Consider the following 22,308-nt stretch of genomic DNA (forward strand, 5'->3'; position numbering starts at 1 on the left):
TACAATTTAGCCAAACAGAACGCGCCTATTTGCGTTCATAGTTTGTTCAAAAGACCCGCCAATTAACGTTACTTCGTTGTTGTCAAGTGATACAATACCGGAAATCATGTGCAACGAGCGAATAGTCTAGAACAATTCAACGTTAACATACAAGTACGGTTAAAGTGTTTTCTCTGTGCATTATAATTATTAATATGTTTTAATTGACACGTGAATAAGTACTACGAGACTGGACGATATTGTGGGTATGTTCATAATATATAATTTGTAACCTTAAAAGTCAGCAATTACCATGTTGAGAATATGAATTTTATGAACACTCAAGAGCATTTCATAAAAATTCATGAAAAGCTCATTAAAATCCACCAAATGTTCAAGACTGCAATTCATGAAGTGTCCATGAACAACCTATTGGTAAAACTTCATGAATCATGTAACATTTTTCTCCAAAGTTCATGAATATTTCAAGAGTTTTTAACTTGCGCTTACGGACTTCATGATATTCTCAACAGGGAAGTAGTCAATTGAAAGATACGTCAAACGATTGTATATTATATTTGCAACATAATTGGGTATGATTTCTCTATATGCGTGTATGCATTAATTTTTAATTAGAGCGCTTTTTATGACCCCTTACGTAACAAAACTGCCACTGCTATCGCGTTAGTGGGTGTCATTCAGCTACCAAATATATGTCATTTAATATAATGCACAATCTTACTCTGATAGCATTTTTTGGTTAAATGATTGATGTCGATGAACAAAAAAACCCATTAGATTCCACATCTTAATACTTGGGGTATGGTTAGTGAAAAATGTGCATACACCTCCTTTTGCCGTCACGTAACAAGCTTATTCGTTTTCATAAGAGGAATTCTGTATTCAGTGCACCCGATTATATTTTTGCGCCGTATCAAATAACAGCAATGCTCCATTTAATGTTCATTGTAACAATGAGTTGTTAACAAGGTATCGAATGAGTGTATTTTTCGTTTCATTTCTGTGTATATTGGATTTCGAACTGTTGTCATAAGATATTTGGCATAAGTATACAACTTGTTTCGATACTTATTGAAGAGGACCTAATTCGTTAGCTCGACTATTTGAAGAATAAGGAGTGCTATACTACTCGCCCCGTAGTCGGCGTCTGTGTCGGCGTGTGGTTAAAGTTTTAGGGCAAGTTGGGATTTTCACTTATAACTTTAATACCCTTTATTCTATTCAATTCATACTTCAAACAATTGTTCAAGACCATCACATAATCAGGTTGCATAGCTCCATATCATCCTAGATACAAAGTATAGCCTCTGATTGACTAAGGAACCTAGGTTGAAGTTTAAAGTTTTAGGCGGCAAGTTGGGATTTTCAATAAGAACTTCCATAGCCTTTTTTCATTTCACTTCGTACTTTAATCAATTGTACAGGACCATCACACAATAAGGTTGCATTACTCAATATCATCCTAAAAACACAGTATGGCCATTGAACGACGAAAATTTGGTTCAAGTTTTAGGGCTGCTTGGAGTTTTCACTCAAATTTCCAATAACGTGCATTCAATCGACTTTTTACTTCACACAGTTGTTCGCGGTCAACACACATTACGGTTTCACAACTCCATATTATCCTTAATACAAATTATGGCTCTTGTTCGTTTTTTTATTTTTATTTTGTTTAATTCCTTCTTTTTAATTTGTTTTTAGCTTGACTATTCAAAGAAAAAAATGCTTTCATTTTGTTACCAATCTTGCATACTATTTAGTTTTGCATCACATACAAGGCAGCGTAAAAGTCACAATCACTGTCTGACAAATATATTGATGCTGTTCATTCAAGTGGCATAATACCTTACACTGATAAATGTACTTGACATATACGTATTACATCAATGATGCATTCATTTCTAAGACAAAGTGGCGTATAGTCAAGCGTGCTGTCCTACGGCAGCTCTTGTTTTCCTTCCTTGTTTGACCCAAGAGTAGATGTAGAAAAGATGTTTATAACAAAAAATAGAACTAATTTAAATTTAAAAAAATATACCTCGAGCTCGACTCCGAGGATGAAAATGAGATGCACAGTCATACCATATTTTTCCGCACTCATTATTTGCTGTGTTTTTTATATTTTGTACTTGAGAATAATGAAAAAGCGGAGAGTGAACACGTGGAAACGGGCTTAATTACAGTCACTAATTGAGCTTATACGAATTTAAAACGTCAGGAAGATATCAAGAGCATTGTAAATGATATAAAAATATTAAAATATCTTAACAAAAATTAAAGAATGGTTCTTGTTGCAAAAGCAAAAGCCGAAATCGAACATTTACATGATTTGGAATGCACTTGTATGCAAGGGTGATAAATATTTAAATAGCGATAAACAAACAACGTTATACGTTTAAAAAGATTTGACGTATTTAAAAAATTGTTTTGAGACAAACATGTTCAATGATTCAGGTATCAAATGCTTATGAGCAGACAGCAGTTTATATTGACGAAATATGACAATCAACCGAGACAGTGACTCATGAAAATATAATGCAAGATTGTTGCCAATAACCTTTTGCTTAAAGACTGATGGAAAGCAGCGCCGATACTAGAACAATTTATCGAAAGAGAGGGCAAAATAGAACCAAATATGAAGAATTTATGTTTATTCTACGAAAAAATGAACAACTACGATGGCGCTATTGAAATGTTAAAAGACTTGCAAACGAATTGAAAACTAATTAATGAAAGAAGACTACAGAAGTGCATTGCTTGCATTTGACATGATCATGTGTTTACCATGGACACAACAAAGTTGATGAGAACTTGTACTTTATGGTTCACATGGAGGGTGCTTTTGATGCATTGACGAAAACAGGGTGAACATGAAATGGCTCGGCTTAGATTGCGCAACGCTTGGGATTTCAACCAGCAATCAAAATCAGTCTCTGGGGCACAAACTTTCAAAAATGTATGCACAAGTGATCGATATAACGTTTTCGTACTCTGCGAAACGGAGAAAACATAATCGTAGGAATTAAACAGCATGGGGTTGTCTGTGTCCCTAAATGAATATGATGCTATTCCGGGCGGCATAGAGCTGGACAGTATAGTAATGGCAACTCTTTGAAGCTTTATGTTAAGTTCTAATCAACCTACTCCCGAATTTAAACATCAATATAGCTTCATGCAGGGAATTCTTGAAGTAAAAGATTCTGGCAACATGATTGTGATTACAGCTGACTCTAAAATTTGTGTTCCGACGATGTTTTAGTCTAGGAAGTACCTCAACCTACGATGAACTTTGTAGAATTTCTGGGAAAACGTCAGAAAGGTTATATATACAGAACGATTTGTCTAATGTGCCAATGAGAAAGAAATTTAAAGACATTCCCCAAAAGTTGTCGGGAAAAACATCATGAATAGGTGGTTGTGTTCTTTGAAGTACGGTTTCCTTAGGTCATGCTAAATGCTCTGACATTAATAGGAAATAATTATTTTTGCATGACAAAAGAGTCGGAAGATTACAGTACATAAGGGCTTATGATTATGTCTTCTATTGTATATTTTAGTTAACGCTTCTCCCGTTGTCATATTTCCTATAGCGAAATTGCTTACTAAAGTTAATTTAACATAATTAATTAATAATTTATGTACATGATTTATATTGATATAAAAGCGCATGCAAGTGTATTACATGTATTTACTTGTATGATGCATATTCTGGTTTCTTTCAACAGTTATTCAGGATTATAGTGATCAAGTGGTTCAAGTCGCCAAGAGGTTGTGTTCGGACCAATCCAGTAGTCCTTCTCATGGTCTCTCTAAATGGACAACAATATTGTTTTCTAAGTAAGAAACGCACTCAAGATAGATTCTATACGAAATCATGTTTTGTCAAAATCGATCTTAAACAATTAGTATAAACTTATTGTTATTAATTGATATGCCCTTCTAAATTTATCCTTTTTTCATCATTTTCCCGTAAGGTACAACCGATTCCATAAAATTAAAGAATTATAAATCAAACACTTGTTAACTGAAGCCCATGTTAAAGATAGACATTATGGATACAAAATTTATTATCCTAAATTTAATCTTAATTGCTAATTTATTAGGAGAGCAATCAGTGTAAAGATAGCTGTACACTTTATAAATATATGTTACATATAACATTTAATTTGAAGGATATAACTCATCTTATTAACCATTTATTGACAAAAAATGTTTGGTAACACAATATATTAAGTTGATTAATATTGCCACTCAACTACTGATTTATTTGTATTTGGACTTTGTTTGAAGCCATGATCGATCAAATGAGGGCTATGATCTTGGTTCTGACGTCTGTAAGCTGTTCGTTATATTATCATTTTCTAAAAAAGGATCTATAAAACATATATTAATATCAAACACCAATATCATAAAAAGAAACACTATTACGAAATTTGAGAGTCTTTTTTTCAACAAGAAGCTCCTCCCTGTAAATTATGTTCAAACGTTGACCGAGTGTCGGCGCTTCCAAGCCAGGAGGCCATGGTATAAGTAGCATTCCGTATGGCACTCTCACATTGGGTGTCAATCGTTCTCAAGTTTAAGGTTTCTCTTGAAATGCATAAATTGATTAAACAGCTCTATCCTCTTTGCTTAAATAGCGTTAAACAAAAAACGTAAACAACACAAAAAACACTATTTAAACAACCTTCATTGCATTTCTAATACTTTTTTCCTAAAATGGCGTTTATATTCTAATATATACTGCAATAAATCAAGAACACCAGATCTTGATGCAAACGCTCGTCCTTTTTTCGCATTTTAGTCAAGGAGCATACACAGGAAGCATTTTAATTAAGCCAGAATTAAAGGCCTCGCTAAATATTTATGAAATCGTACGACTGACAAACTTCTACCTGCGACAAGTCGCACGATTATTTGAATATTAGTTTATTTTAGCTCTCTTTTGTCAATACCTGACAACTACCTAATATAATTTGACGCTCGAGTAAGTTTCCTGGAAAGAAACTAGTACTGATTTCATTTTAAGAGACCATGGGAAATCTACAGTTTCTTGGGCGAGAGGCGGACGCCTATATAACTAGACCATTCTTAATCGCACGATTACTGAGGAACATGTCGGACTAAAACCGACCTTTTAACGAACATGCCCTGTGAATATAGAATAACTGTTTCTTTGTAGTAGCCGAAATGTCAAAGCCGATTAACGACGATTATGAACCAATCATTCATGTTTGGCAATCTTATTACTTCCAAGTAGGACAACTGCTGAAGGTGCATCAGTTGTATCATTAACATTGTGTTTTACAAAACAAATAGCACAAAACTATTGACAAAATCGCGGAAAAATCTCAGTGTTCTCCATCAAGTCCGAAATGTAATCATCAAGTATGAACACAACATGTTCGTACATTCATGGCAAACAATGCCACTCTCGAGACAGGAGTTTCATTAGTCGAAGTCGGTCTCGCAGTCGAACATCATCGTCCGCGTCAGCATCTAGTCTAAGCAGTACATCATACGGTACAGATAACATACAGCGACATAACGTTTGTCTATCCGTCAGTCAGTCCTTCTTTCCGAAAAATATTGTCGCATCTAGCTCCAAAAGTACTAAAAGTCATTTAACGACAGAATAATATTTATTAATATCGGCTATGGTGCCCCTGCAGTTTTGTTTGACATTTCATTTGGTTTGACAATAGAGTCCTTGAATAAATAAACACGAATTCCACAAATTGGGCGTGCGCATAGTTATTAAAACCCTTATCAAAACTCATTCATAATTTAATCCCTTAGCCGGACGTTCCTTTGTGATCAATATGTTTTTAAGCTTTCATGAGAGTAGCTGTTACACTTTTTGAGATCCCTGTCTGTCTGACCAATAACCATATGAAACTAATTGTGTCTAGGCGCAATACAGTCTGTATTGTATAGTGTATTGTATATCACTTCATGAGAAGTTTATTTTGCAGGACAGTAACTATTATACAAATTTTAGATACAAAACACTGATGATTAGATGAAATTTAATTTGCATTCGAAATTAGCTTTAAATCTTGTCCTAAATTTTGACTAATTTATTTTATCTTTTTAATTTTTTTTTTATTAATTTTTTTGGGGGGATGGGGGTGGGGGTTGGGGTGCTATTTTTGCCTCTTCTGAAAATTGGCATATTTTAACAAATATGTTGAAATATGAAATGTTGTATCAGTTTACTAAATACATGCTTTTGGCGGATAATGGGAATATATGGTACGCTATATACTCCCCTGGACAGACTGATATGTTTGTCCATCAGACAAATTGTACAATACTATGTCGGAATTAGGAAAAATCTTACAAAGTGGCACGAATGTGCTTCCATATCTATAGTCAATTGACGTGACTGTTTTGTCAATACCGGGTATCGAGAACCAATACTCTAGAACATATAAGAGAGCATATGCAGGTACGAACTTGTATCTTTATGTGTGTATCAAGATAAATTAAGATTAAATATTCTAATTGACACGTGAACAATTAACGAGACTCTTGATGATATTCAAGGTAAGTTGAATCCATTTCAACTATAATCAATGGAGAGAAACACCTGATTGAACGACTGGAAGTTTTATGTACAGGGATGACTTGATTAAGACCTACCATACCATAATCAAAACTGATTTTGAGGATAGGTATCAGCTATGTTGTTAATTTTATAATATCTATATGTATGTGACGGGCAGATTTTTACAACACAAACAGATTCACTATTATCAATAACCTTATATATATATTACAAACGATATTGCAAAATGGCGTATTGCAATACCAATAACCATATAAAACTAATGTGTCTAAGCGTAATACAGACACTGTATTGTATATCACTCCATGAGAAATTTACTATGCAGGTCAGTAACTATTATACAATTCATATTTTCAAAACACTGATGATGTGGTTTTATTTGCATTCCAAATAATGTTTAAATCTTGTACTAAATAATGTCTTAAAATGGGTTGCTTTGTTTGTTGTTGGTTTTTGTTATTGTTATTGTTGTTGTTGTGTGTGTGTGTTGTTTTTGTTGTTTTTTTATTTATTTATTTTGTTGTTGTTGTTTTTGTTTTTATGGGGGGCGGGGGTATTTTTACCTCTGATGAAAATTGGCATATTTTAACAAATATGTTAGAATGTGAAGTGTTGTATCATTTTAGTTAAGGAACAATGTAAATATTTGTCCATTTTAGGTGAAAGACCAGTTAAAAAGGTGGAAAGACTATAGCCTATTTCTCCAACCAAACCTGTAGCCCGAACAGCGTACCGGTTTACAGGAAAAGACTTAATACATGCTTTTGGCAGCTAATTGGATTTTATGGTAAGCTAAATACTCTGGAATATGCTGGAAAGACGGATATGTTTGTTTATCAGACAAATTGTACAAAACTATGTCGCTATTGGTTAAGGAAAAACCTTACAAAGTGGCATGAATATGCTTTCGTATCTATTTTCAATTGACGTAACTTTTTTGTCAATACCGGGAATAGAGAGCAAAACGAAAGTTCACTATTTTTTGAAAAAGAACGAATAATCTAGAACATGTAAAGGAACATGCAAACTTGTACGTTATTGTATCTGCGTTTGTGTATTAAGATAGATTAAGATTAACTATTTTAATTGGCACGTGAACAATTAACGAGACTCTTGATGATATTCGAGGTAAGTTTTATCCATTTTAACTATTATTTATGGAGATAAACACCTGATTCAACGACTGGAAGTTTAATTTACATGAATTACGATATTTCAACCTACCGTAACATAATAAAAACTGATTTTAAGGTAGGTATCAGCTATGTTGTTAAATTTATAATATATCTATATGTGACGGCCAGATTTTTACAACACAAACAGATCCACTATTATCAGTTACCTTGTCTATATTATAAACGATTTACAAAATGGCGTACTTCAATGATTAATCTAAACAGTACTCCCTACAATTGATTAATGTAATACGAGTATCTCTCGTGACCACATTACCGTGGTATGACACATTGTTTGGTCTAAAATGTGAATACCAAGCAATGAGTCATACTGCTGTGGGTCTTCATTAATTTTAGAATGTATCAGGTGCATGCAATATACCGAATTCAACTTATGCACAAGTATGCATATTTGCATATCTCGGGAACCCTTTTGCTTTCAAAAAATTGTTTGCTTATGGTCATCGAATATATATTTTCTTTGGTTTAAAAGGTTTTGATTTCATTAAACGTACATATAAATTTTATAAGGTTCCAAGTCCCCATTGGTGAGAACAAAAGTGTCAATAATTTAATATACATTGTTTTAATATGTTGCGTGGTGTGACTTTGGCCACTTGGTGGATCTTGAGAATTTGTTAAATCCAAGTTGGTGGCATGAGAAATTACAAATATATGGGGTGTTATGCTATTTTAATAGAACAAGAGTTATATACTAAACTATTCGGCAGATTCTGTAGTATATGAAACTGGTGACATAAATTGCCAACGGATGGTGTGTACCGAGGAGTTCAAAATGGCCGCCATAAATTGAGTATTCACAAGAATATTACTTCTCTCATTACATTTTTCATTAACTACGTCAAGGTCAAGTTCGTTTGAAGGTCAATGTAAGAAATCCCAAACCTAGCATTTTTTAATGTCGGAATACAAAAATATGCAAAAATGGAGATATTTGGTCTTATAAAAGTTCATTATCAAAGTTTACTATGTAACCTTAATTATCCCCCGCCGAAACGAAGTTTCGGGAGGGTATATTGTTTGACGTTGTCCGTTCATCCGCTTTTTTCTTTCCTGTCCAGAACCATATCTTGGTAGGGATCAAGGGATTGGTCAGCTAATATATTCAAAATTGGTCAGATTGTTTCTCTTGATAGAATCTCGACCGCTTGTAAAACTTGCTCAAATTGGATCAAAAACTAAGTCACCAAGTCAAATCTTAGAAACAAAATGGAACACACTAGAAAAATTCTTTTTTCTGAAACCATATATTGGTAGGGATAGGTTAGATTATGTTCAAACTTTTTACTATACTATACTAACATACTATTAAGCATTTAGTTTAGTCCATTGTTCATCAAACGTAATCGGAAAATTTCCCCTTATGAACTCTTGGAAGATTTTTAAACTAGGTCATTTCGTAGATTTTTTGTCTGAAACTCGGTAGTAATTGGTCAGACTATGTTGAAACTTAGACAGAATGCTAACCTTAAAAAATCAGCAAACTCATAATGTTTTTTTTCTTTATGAACTCGTTGATTAGTTTGAAACTGGTTCATAGCGGTCAGAAACTAGGTGACTATGTCAAATCTTTTATAAATCATTCCCGAAACCAAATACTTGTATGGTATTGATTGGACTTTGTTCACAATGGGATCAAAATGTTCCCCTAGATGTAACCTTGGAATATTATAAATCTGCGTCACATGGTGTCAAAAGCAAGGTCATACGAGCAAACCGTAAAACAACCAGGAGCAATCAGAAACAACATATGCGCTCAAATCTTCATGAAAATTTATCAGAATATTTGCCTCGATGAAATCTTGTTTTAGTTTGAAACATGTCACATTGGGTCATAAACTATGTCACTAAGTCAAGCATTGTGTACCATCTTTAGGCTAAATTTTTGCAATATATCTGGTCAATATAATACTTCTTATTCATAATGTTTGCCTTAATTAATTCTTATATTACTTTGAAACTGGGTTACGTGTCGTCAAGAACAAGGTTACAAGGTCAAATCTAAATGTTACACTATATGCAATATTCTTTTTATTTTAAACAATTGCAAACTAACTCATACCCCACACTGTATTAAATAGAACTATGGTTAAAAGTGATTATATTAATGTTTTATTTTTTTTCAAATGAAATCATGTCAAAACTTATGTAGTAATATATATATACCAAAGTCGATATTGAATATACTTTCATTTCGACATTCCGATGATTTTGACGTTCACTTTGAGTTGCTTTTTTATTTCAATATGAAGTCCATTACAGAATAGTTATAATCTATTAGCAATGATATGTCTTTCAAAGTGAAACATTTACATTGTACTTATATCAAAGGTATCTTTCACACAAAACCGCCTTTGTAAATAAGTATTGGAATGACACTTGTTTTTACATTTTTTTAAAACATCATTCAAAAGTTACTGAACACAGAGAAATATTAGTCGGGTGATATTGTGAAAAAAATGTGCGCATTGGGTAAATTTTATAAAACTTGTTACACTGGCAAAAAAAAATGAAGATGATTGAAACAAGCTCTGGACTCACTATGGATTCATCCAATATGGCCGCCAAAATAAAAGATGGCCGCTTTTCCCGTAATTTTGTTAATATATCGTTATGGTATTCACTGTGACCTTAAAAATATCTTGTCTATTGATGTATAATGATATTAAGATGTTAGAGTGACCTATTTCAAATGCAAATATTACTCAAAAACAAAATGTATGTTGCTCTGGCAACCATAATTTCACTTTAAAGAGCCAATTACCCTATATTTTAATAAGTTGATGCTTATTACCAAGCATTGAATGTGTTGCAGTATTGCAGAAGTGTTGAACTTAATTTCGTGTAACCTATGCATATTAAGAACCAAGAAATCCAACATGGCATTCAAGATGGCCGCCATTAATATCTAATCAAACACTTGCTATCTCTAAATATTACACACATTTAAATAAATAGAGCTATGTATTTCAATGTATATTGCTCATGTTCCCAGTGTTCCTTAACTTAACATGCTTCATTGACTACCTAAAGGTCACTGAGAATGCTTAGTGACAGCTCCAAAATGTGGCCAATTTAGCACTGAGTAGGCTAAATTAGAAATACATATGCGTTTGTTTGGCTCCGAATGTGCTTTATTGTAGTCATAAGGCCACAACAAATTGATCATTTGTTCTACGGATTTTGCCCAAAAAAGTAGGAGCGAGCGAGCGAAAAAAAACACACACTTTTTTTTAAATTTAAGGCAATTCAGAGGCGAGCGCAAGGCGAAAAATTAAATAAAAATTAAAAAGTTTATTTTTTACTAAATTTATCATGCAATATGTCAAGAAATGCTTTTTAATTGCAAACATAGGTTCTTAGTTTAAATATAAATGAAAAGGTTTTGATTGTATCACATGAAAATCTGTCTCAATATATAACAAATGGCAATAAGATCCAGTGCTTTACTATTACTTAAGACACTGCCGATTAAATTGCGGGACAACACAATTGAAGCAGTATTAAACAAATCTGCAAATGTGGCACCGGTCATTATATTAGAGCAGGTGGTGGAATAAAGATGTTTCCCTTTCAAGACCTCGCCTTTACCACGAACCAATGGTTTATAGGTCCGTGCCTTGAAAAAAAAATCATGACACCCTCCATAGCTTCAATGCCCGTAAGAAACAGGCCACTTTAATAACAGGCCACTTTACTACAAATCGATCAAAGAAAACAAGTGGATAAGAACAAAGAATTGAGAAAATTAAAACAGTCATTTTACTTATAAAAGGTTTTATTTTCTGATTTTACTGATGTTATTTTTATACTGTACTTGTATGTGTAATGCACTAGTCAATTGTAACCACGACCCCCAAGGTCCGGGGAATAGCGGGGACTTTGACTTTCGGTCCAGCCAACCCCGGGGGGGGGGGGGGGCATGGTTACAATTGAATGGTGCATAAATACAGACTGTTTCTGAAACATTTACAAGTCCTTCTATTTTTATCAATTACGAGTATAAAACTGAGAAATGCATTTTAGAATTGAAAAAATAACTCACGAAAACATGTTCATTTGTTGTAAGTCGAGTGTCCGTGTATTTTAATATAAGTTTTGCACTCAAAATCTGATTTAGTTATTATTTAACACTAAATTTTGAGTACAAAACAATGAATTACTTAAAACACACATAAATAATTATTGCCTTCGACGCTGTGAAACTGTTGTTGTTTACTGAAGACTATAATCCATTGACTATGGCACTGATTTTCAATTAAAAATGTGTATTTTACATTAACGAAAACTGAAAGTATCCTGCAAATTAATACCGGAAAAAGATAACAACGGTGCGTCCTGCAAAATATTCCCGACAAAAAAGACTGTCAACAAATATCGGCTGTTTTGCGGTTACCCGGACCTGATTTTGTCCTGACACGAGGAAAGTTTGCTCGCAGAGAATGTAAAGCATGGAAATACCTTCAAAAAAAGGCGAAGTCGACGTTGCAGGTTCAAATTTTAAGTAAAAAAACTTCAGAAAATAGAGGAAATTCAGAAGTAAAAAAAAAATAATAATATGCGCGGCCAAATAGTAAGTGCGGGCGCAAAAAAAAGTTTTGTTTTTTTTTGTTTTTTTTTTCGAATTTTAGGTGCGGCAAATCCGACGAACAAATGATCAATTTGTTTTCGACAACACCCTTGCCTTTTTTATAGTTTAGCTGAACGTCTAGCCTCGATTTATGGCTCAGTTTTACACATGTTTTATCAGCGTATTTTTCGTTTCATTTAAGTGTTTATTGGATTCCGACACAATGCCATAAGATAACTGGTAGGAGGGGAGTGATTTTGATAATTGGACAAGGAACGGTTTAAGAAATGGAAGTACTGAATAAATTGAAGGAGGACCTTGCTCGTTTTCCTTCATTGTTTGACTGCGAAGGTGATATAGAAAAGGCTGTTCGTAACAAAAAATCCAACATTTTGAGTGTAACTGCAAGACTCGAGCTCGAGTTAACGGATGAAAATGACATGTATAGTAAAACATTATTTTGTCGCACTCATAATTTGCTGACTTTTCTCTATGTTCTACTTGAGGACTATGAAAAAGCGACTGAACATCTTCGTGAGAGTGAAAAAGTAGAATTAAGCCTAATTGCAATCTCAAATCGAGCTTACATGAATTTAAAACGTCAGGAAAACATACTGAACATTAAAGCTGACATACAATTACTAGAAGAAAAATACAAGATAAAAGAAATGGTTCTTGTTGCAAAGGCGGAAAAAGGACATGCATTCACAAGATTTGGAATGCAACTCTATGAAAAAGCAGTAGCATTTTTTTCCGAAGTGTTAAAGGAATCACAGCCTTTGCAAACTGAATCCAGCTGTCTTAGATGGAAGGAAAACATATGTGTTTGGTCATTCAGCTTAGCGATGACAAAGAAAAGAATGTCACATATGACAAATAACTTGGACGCATGCAAGCTTCCTGTAGAGAACTATAAAGAAATTTTCAAACTTTACCAGAACATCGTGAATACAGACGGAGCCGCAGAGAGTCCTAACCTAAAAACAGCTAAAGGGCGTGCTTTGGCAGAAATTGGACTTTTGGCGCAATGTGTCGAAAGAAATAAATCAGATTTCAAAAGAGGACTAAAGGATTTTTTTCCAGCAAAAAAGACATCTTCTGTTGATTTTATTGATAGAGCTGTTGCTCTGAGCAAATCCGATGCTTTTGTTCTACAGAGATGCGGAAAATATTATCGATATATTAGTAATCAACAAGTCAGCTATTTGCGCATATCCATAGACCTTTTACAACGAGCAGTTGCAATAAAGCCAACAAGCTATGCTTGCCATCACTTAGCCTTGTCATTAATGCGTGACCTTGAGATGGAGAGTAACAGGCCTGGATCAGCAATATCCACGAAAAATGATCATGTGAGACGACTTGATTTTCATCCTACACATGGTCAAAGTTTAGGCACTCTGGTAACTGCACACTCTTACCCACAAGGAACGCCGGGAAAGACTTACGATTCTGGTCTGGGGATCTATTCTGGAGATAACCCGCGTTGCCCTTTTAAAGAGAAAATAATTGCACAACAAAGCAGTGCGGAAACTACAAACTCTAATCAACAAGGAGCTTCGGGAATGAATAATGAGCCTGGATACTCTCTGCCGTCCGAATTTAGAAATATGTCTTTAGAATCACCTGGGTCAAATTCCAGAGTTAGTCTGCGCTGTTCGTTTCAAGAGAGAACAAACAGGCCACAAAGCGGTATGGATCATCAAACACTGGAAAGTGAAACTTTTGATAGACATGATTCTCAGAACAAAATGAAATATCGAGGAGTTCATGGTGAACACCTTAGCAGCTCATCTTTGCAGAAAAATTCAACCCAACACACGATTCGAAAAAAACAGTTTGGCAGATATCCTGATCATAATTATGAATATCAAAATTTGCAATCTGAACAATATGGCAGATATGATACACGAAATAACTACCGTGGTTACAGAGGGCAAATATCCCAAAGATACAACAGGAGTTTTTCTGAGGGTCAGCAATACGATCGTGGAAGAGGTTTTCACTGCAATTCGAGACAAAGATATTTTCGGAGTAGATCAATGGTAGAGAAAACCTATTTGGAGCCACCAAGAGAGAAAGTGCGTATTATGCAAATGATAAAAAGCCCCCAAAAGCCTCCACATATAAACCCGGAGGTATCACCTGTCCAGGCAGCCGATATTCATATCCTATTGGACAAAGCTATTAAAATGGATAATGTGGCAGCGCTCTACGACAAAGGATTATACCATAGACAACTGGGTGACGCCAGCAAAGCTCTGGATGCATTTAAGACCATGTTTAACAACAAACGATGTTCTTTGGTTCTGCTTTCAAATGCATACGAGCAAGCAGCACTTTGTATTGCCGAAAAATTAGAATCATCAGATACGACGGACACAGAATTGCGAAAAACTGATATGGTACAATATTTGAAAAGTTGCGTAGAAATATCGTGCTATATTGTTGCCGAAAACTCTTTGCTGAAAGACTGCTGGAAAGCGGCGCCTACACTTGAACAATTTCTTAAAAGAGAGGGCAAAACAGAACCAAATCTTAAGGAATTATGTTTCCTCTACGAAAAAATGAAAAACTACGATGGCGCTATTGAAATTTTAAAAGACTTGGAAACAATTGTCAGTGGTGAAGGTGAGAAAATTGACATTATCAACAAATTGATTAAAAACTACTTCATGAAAAAAGACTACAATAGTGCCGTGCTTGAATCTGTCATGATCATGCGTTTTCCAGATGGACACAATAAAGTGGATGAAAACTTGTACTTACAAGTTCACATTGAGGGTGCGTTTCATGCTTTGACAAAGGGTGAAACTGAAATGGCTCGGCTGAGATTGCGAAACGCTTTGGATTTCAACTTGCAATCATTATCAAACACTGGGGCACAAAATCTCGAAGACGAATGCACAAGTGATGAATATGACATTTTCGTACTTTGCGAAACGGAGGAAACAGAATCAAGACGATTTTTCATTGGCATTTTAAAAAGCATGGGGTTGTCTGTGACATTAAATGTAGATGACCTTCTTCCGGGCAGGAATGTTCACGCCGGTTTAACTCGTTTTATGAAATCTTCGAAGCATTACATAACCTTGTTGAGTTCTGACCAACCTACTCCCGAATTAAAACATCGCTATAGCATGTTGCGGGGAGTTCTCGAAGAAAAGGAAACTGGAAGCTTGATTGTGATAACAACAAACTCTGATGTTCATGTTCCGACATCGTTCAAGACAGTGCCTCAACTTACGTTGAGCTTTGAAGAACTGTTTGAAGAAGGTGAGAGTATTAGTATACAAGACATATTGTCAAGTGTTCCAATTAGACAATGTTTTAAAGACATTTTCATGAAGTTGTCGGAAAAACCATCATGAGTGGTCGTGTCAATTGTTTGAAGTACGGTTTCCTATAAATAATATTTATGCTAACTGCTCTGACTGCAATAGGAAACAATCGTGTTTGGATGTCAGAAGATTTTTAATGTTACCAGTCATATCATGAGCATGCATGTCTTTCATTGTATGTTTCAGTTTAGACTATCTATACAACCATCGTCACATGACTAAGAAAGTTAATAATTCAATTTGATGACTTATTTTGTAAATCTTTGTTTCTGTAAATAGTGTACTACATTATATAACATATTATAAAGGAATTTTTTGACTTCTTGCAAGTTTTCTCCAGGGTGAAAGTGTACCAGTGGTTAAGTGTCCGCCTCTCAACGAAGAGTTTGTAAGATCGTACCCCCCGGCGGGACTTTCTTATGGCCTCTCAAAATTGACACCAGTACTGGTTTATATTATTGAATGAGATGAGATAGCAGCCTTTGTAAAAATCGAGCGAAACGAAATTGGTATAAAATTTTCAATGATATCTTTTTGCTGTATATTGCAGTTGATTATGTATTTATATTGCAATGATGTTTATTTTTGCTCAATAAAATATGTTAAACTAATAGATGTTTAATGAATTAGACTTTTCAACAAGGATCAATAAGTCACAATCTTTTACTAGAGTGTGTTAAAAGATTTACCTCAAAGAATTAATGCATCTCCTAAATCAATTTAAATTGTTATATCATAAGTGCATCAATCATCGACTGATTGTTAATGGTTTAAAACAAATTAACTGACCGCATCGCTAGGAAAGATAACGCATTTTGGTGAACAAATATGGACAAACATTGCTTGGTAACACAATATATCAAATTGATAAATATGAAATTTAAACAATTTATATAATTCAAGACTTTGTTTGAAGTGAGGATCCAATGAAAAGCGAGATCTTAGTTTCTGGCGTCTGTAAGTTGCTGTGGTTCCTGACCTCTTGCGGATACATGTTTGCGCAGCTGGAAGTACCTGACGACGAATTCAATAAGTTTAAAAGTATCTGGAACAGCCACACAGTTAAGAAATATCAAATGTAGCTCCTTCCTTCGATGAAAATAGCAGTCGCCTCGCTAGAAATATTTGGGTTTCGGCACATTGCACGCCAAGGCTCAATGAAGCCATTAGGAAATATCACCTTGGTAATGACTATATCTCGTCCACCTTGGACCTTAGTGCCACTTAGGGCGGTTTTGTTGGTTATAAACTGGTTTCGGTTTTATATCGGTTTCATGAACTGTGCATTTGTTGTAACAGTTTCAAATAAAACCAAAACCAGTTTTATCGTTTTTTTAACGAAAACCGAAACCGGTTTTTGAAACTATCGAAACCCCTACCGGAGGCGGTTTCATCGGTTCGTTCCATCCGAAAACTAGTCTACTTTGAAACCAACATGGCGGAAAGTGATCAATCACCTTTGCTAAAACTCACTCCTTTTGATAACAATGCCTTTTAATGGGCAAATGAGCTAAATGATAAAGGTTACATTTATAATTAGAAATAATGGCTACATGCAGTAGCTCCACCATGTTGTTTAAACTGTACACAAAACCATTTGTTACTTCAAGCCAAACTATCAAAACCGAGATCGAAACTGCTGAAACTATTGACACCAAAACTGAAACTGGTTTGGTATCAACAAAAACGCCCTTAGTATCCGGTACATTGTCGTACGCCGTTAACTCATCACGAGATTTATTGTAAATGTATTGGTTTTGCACTAGAGAATGTAACTGTAATTGCAAAAGTAAAATTGAAAAGTGAAGAATTTCATCAACTTTTTTAAATTTGGATATTGATTTTAAACATGGTCAAAACACCTGGAATTGATTGGCTCTTTGAATATGTTCGACTTTGAGTAACAAAACGTTAAAGTGAAGTTTTTTCTTTAAGCATAATAAAGTTATTACTTAAACGGGAAACTGAATGGATGTTTGAAGAAATCCGATGAATGGTTCCATCCAAACTTTATATTTTAAACGACAGCGTGTTAATACAACTTCAAAGCATTCAAGTGAAGAAAACCGTTACTGAAAAAAATGCAACTTTAAGAACTCGACGACTTAAGGTCCTCGTACGTTACAAATGTGTTACACATAACAGGAGCGATAAAATGATAAAAACGAACAACTTAATATTCAACTGTGATAATACAAAACGTTTAAAAGGCAACATTATATATGGAGCAAAAAACTGAAATGTTAATCATGGACGGATGATAGTGTTACATTATCTATGGAGCAATAACCGGAATGTTAATCATGGACAGATGATAGTGTAACTTTATGTATTGAGCAAATAACCGTCACCATTAATCATGGACTGATAAGTAGTGCAGCATTATCTATCGAGTACATAACCGGAATGTCAATCATTGACGGATGCTAGTGCAACATTATCTATTGAGCAAATAACCGGAATGCTAATCATGGACGGATGATAGTGTAACATTACCAATTGAGCAAATAACCGGAATGTTAATCATGGATGGAATGATACTGTAACATTATTTATTGACATATTTAGGATGGCTATAGCAATGTTTTTTATGAATCATCTGTCATTATAGACGTCATGTGTAGATACAATACTTATGAATAATCCTGTCGTTATGCGTCGCGCGTTTACGCGACAAAAGGAATGTCTAGATACAAGACTTATGAATAATCCTGTCGTTATGGGTCACGCGTTTACGCGACACCAGGTATGTCTAGATACAATACTAATGAATAATCCTGTCGTTATGCGTCGCGCGTTTACGCGACAAAAGGAATGTCTAGATACAAGACTTATGAATAATTCTGTCGTTATGGGTCACGCGTTTACGCGACACCAAGTATATCTAGATACAATACTTATAAATAATCCTGTCGTTATGAGTCGCGCGTTTACGCGACACCAGGTATGTCTAAATACAACAGTTATGAAGAATCCTGTCGTTATGCGTCGCGCGTTTACGCGACACCAGGTATGGTACAAGACTTATGAATAAGCCTGTCGTTATGGGTCACGCGTTTACGCGACACCAGGTATATCTAGATACAATACTTATGAAAAATCCTGTCGTTATGGGTCGCGCGTTTTTGCGACACCAAGTATATCTAGATACAAGACTTATGAAAAATCCTGTCGTTATGGGTCGCGCGTTTACGCGACACCAGGTATGTCTATATACAATACTTATAAATAATCCTGTCGTTATGGGTCGCGCGTTTACGCGACAGCAGGTATATCTAGATACAATACTTATGAATAATCCTGTCGTTATGGGTCGCGCGTTTACGCGACACCAGGTATATCTAGATACAAGACTTATAAAAAATCCTGTCGTTATGGGTCGCGCGTTTACGCGACACCAGGTATGTCTATATACAATACTTATGAATAATCCTGTCGTTATGGGTCGCGCGTTTACGCGACACCAGGTATATCTAGATACAATACTTATGAATAATCCTGTCGTTATGGGTCGCGCGTTTACGCGACACCAGGTATATCTAGATACAAGACTTATGAAAAATCCTGTCGCCATCAAAAAGCCATCATCCCTGCGCTAATTTGAATTGTCTTTGCTCCTTCGTCACAGTGTGTGCATACTAGAGTTTGATTGAGAGTTTAGCTTCTCAAAACACGTCGACAAAGCTTTTCACAAAACCGCCACCTGATGTAGCACTGTCAAAATATTATTTTGAAAAGAGGTTTGCCGAAGTGTAAGTGTTTGAGGAAACTTATCACCTTATCAAACTCAGAACAAAAACGAAGGCGGGACTCTTTCAGCGACATAGACATCCCGTTCATTTTAAAAGGTAAAAAAAAAATATCTTTGTTTTATAAAAGCCACCATTCGAAGCAAAATGTTGCCTTCCGACGTAGCATTTGTGACGTAATATATCAGGTCGTATACACACACTGCTCATTTCTTAATTTCAATTTTGCACTTTCATCAAACTCCTTTTGTCAACCTTCCAAAATGTCTTTAACGTTATCCAAATTGAATAAGCGCCTTTGCCAAATATTTTGTGACGGTTCAATTAACACAATCAATGCAACCATTGTTCTGTAAAGCAGCTCGCCCATTGACGTCACGGGAACTTTCAAATGCATACGAGCAAGCAGCACACTGTATCGCCGAAATAATAGAATCAACAGATACGGCAGACACAGAAATGTTAAAAACAGATATGGTGCACTATTTGAAATGTTGCGTAGAAATTTCGTGCACGATTGTTGCCAAAATCCCCTGGCTTAAAGACTGTTGGGTAGCGGCGCCGACACTCGCACAATTCCTTGAAAGAAGGGGCAAAACAAAACAAACCCTAAAGGATTTATGTTTTCTTTACGAAAGAATGAAAAACTACGATGGCGCTATTAAAATTTTGAATGAGTTGCGAACAAGCGTCCGAGATGAAGGCGAGGAAATTGAAGTAATCGATAAATTGATTAAAAATCATTTCAAGAAAAAGGACTACAATAATGCTGCCCTTGCGTTTGACACAGTCATGTGTTTACCAGATGGACACAGCAAATTGAATGAGAACTTGTTCTTACAGGTTCACATCGAGGGTGCTTTTGATGCTTTGACAAAGAGTGAAAATGAAATAGCCCGGCTTAGATTGCGCAACGCTTTGGATTTCAACCTGCACTCAACAACAGTCACTGGGGCACAAAATGTCGAAGATGAATGCACAAGCGATGAGTATGACATTTCCGTACTCTGCGAAACGGAGAATATAGAATCGGGGGAATTCTTCATTGGCATTTTAGACAGCATGAGTTTGTCTGTGACATTGAATGCAAATGACGTTATTCCTGGCATGACAGAACTGGAAGGTTTAGGTTTTGTTATGAACTCTTCGAAGCATTATATAGCATTGTTAAGTTCTGACCAACCTACTCCCGAATTAAAACATCGATATAGCATGATGCAGAAAGCTCTTCATGAGAAAAAATCTGGCGGACTGATTGTGATTACAACTGACCCTGATATTCGTGTTCCGACGATGTTCACATCAGTTCCTCAAGTTACACTGAACTTTGATGAACTGTTGGGGGAACGTCAGTGCGAAAATATACAAGGCATTTTGTCAAATAAGACAATAAGAAAAACAACTAAAGACATTCTCATGAAATTGTCGGAAAAAATACCATAAATTGATGGTGTTGTCAAGTATTTGAAATACGGTCTGTATGTGATGCTAAGAGCTCTGACAGAGAAAAAATCGTGTTTGCATGTTAGAATATCATGAGGATTACCATGGATAATGTTATAGGAGTATGTCTTTCGTTGTATGGTTCAGTTGCTATTTCCATAGCTCTTGCCGCATAAGATGAATTGCTTACTATGCTTAATTAAACATAATAAACTAGTAGAATATGTACATGATTTTCTGTTCATATATATTTACGTGCGGGAAAGTGTATAGCATGTATATACTCTTATAATGAATAGTTTGACTTTATTCAATTGTTATTCGGGATGGGAGTGTTAGAGTTGTTTAGGTTACCGCCTCTCATTGGGAGGTTGTGTGTGAGCCTAGATGCAGTAGAACATTTTTACGGCCACTCTTAATAGACATCAACTAGGAAACGATTTCACTCGCTTCTCACCAAATCGGACAAGTGGGTTTCCTCCGGGTACTCTGGTTTCCCCAACAATACAATACCACACTCTCGCGCAACATTGTGCCAACGAGGTTGATTGAAGTTATGTTCTGATAACTTGTTTCACAATCGTTGTAAAATAAATAAGTTTATACCTACTCGCAAATGATTCTATTTGATATCAGATTTCGACATATTCGACCTAAAATTTCTTTATTAAATTAACTGTAATTAATTGATATACTCATCTACATAAGTCATTTCTGGTATTATTTTTTCACCTTTTTGCTGTTAGACTGATTGCAATTTTCTTTAAATTGAAGATAAATAAATCAACCTATCAGTAATTGGAGACCGTGTTAGCGTGTTACCTTATAGACGCAAAACTGCTTCTTCTGAATTGAATCTTAATTGCTAATTATAAGGAGAGCAATAATTCTAAAAATTGAAGTCAATTTTGTTAATGTTACAAACAGAAACATTTATAAATATTTACATTAAAGCTGCACTTTCACAGATTTACCATTTTTACAACTATTTGATTTTTTTGTCTTGGAATGGGCGGCTGCATTTTGACGTAAATATCTGCTAACCAGCGATAAAAGACTGCTGACAAAATACAAAATATTAGAACGCAGATTTTCATATTTCAGTTCGAAAACCAACGTGTTATGGCTAAAAGCGTTACTAATAGTTGAAGAAAAATGCATAAAACATCAATTTTTGAACTTAATTAGAAACATCTGTAACTATTTTTTGTCAATGGTCTTATATCACTAGTTTCCATGCATTTTCGCAGAAATTGGCTCGTTCCAAGACAAAAAATAAAAAAAAGTTGTCAAAACGTTCAATTTGTGAGAGTGCAGCTTTAAATCTGGGAAGGAAGGAGTAATATAAATGAGTTGCTAAGCTTCAAGTTTCTTACACTTTATACACTTAACCTTTTACTCGGAAGCAAGGAATGTGGGCCAAGTACGAGATACACAA

General features: G+C 35.0%; 1 protein-coding gene across 4 annotated transcripts; it reads left to right on the forward strand.

Moving 5' to 3' along the window:
• The first annotated feature begins 129 nt into the window (after positions 1-129).
• LOC128244754 (uncharacterized) lies at positions 130-21,033 on the forward strand. Of its 4 annotated transcripts, XM_052962811.1 has the most exons (3): positions 130-245; positions 7,231-7,358; positions 12,540-16,404. In XM_052962811.1, exon 3 carries the CDS (start codon positions 12,625-12,627, stop codon positions 15,706-15,708), a length of 3,084 nt encoding a protein of 1,027 aa, XP_052818771.1. In that variant the 5' UTR covers positions 130-245; positions 7,231-7,358; positions 12,540-12,624; the 3' UTR covers positions 15,709-16,404. The 4 variants fall into 4 exon arrangements, with proteins under 4 accessions (XP_052818771.1, XP_052818772.1, XP_052818773.1 ...); XM_052962812.1 differs by lacking the exon at positions 130-245 and having other exon boundaries at positions 6,960-7,358; XM_052962813.1 differs by lacking the exons at positions 130-245; positions 7,231-7,358; positions 12,540-16,404 and adding exons at positions 7,408-7,699; positions 20,271-21,033.
• The last annotated feature ends 1,275 nt before the right edge of the window (positions 21,034-22,308 follow it).

This window comes from Mya arenaria, chromosome 8 (genome assembly GCF_026914265.1).
Source record: "Mya arenaria isolate MELC-2E11 chromosome 8, ASM2691426v1".
In the NCBI taxonomy this organism is placed as follows: Eukaryota; Metazoa; Mollusca; class Bivalvia; order Myida; family Myidae; genus Mya; species Mya arenaria.

Coding starts and splice junctions, on each gene's coding strand:
- LOC128244754 (XM_052962811.1), top strand. CDS start 12,625: ATGGAAGTACTGAATAAATTGAAGGAGGACCTTGCTCGTTTTCCTTCA.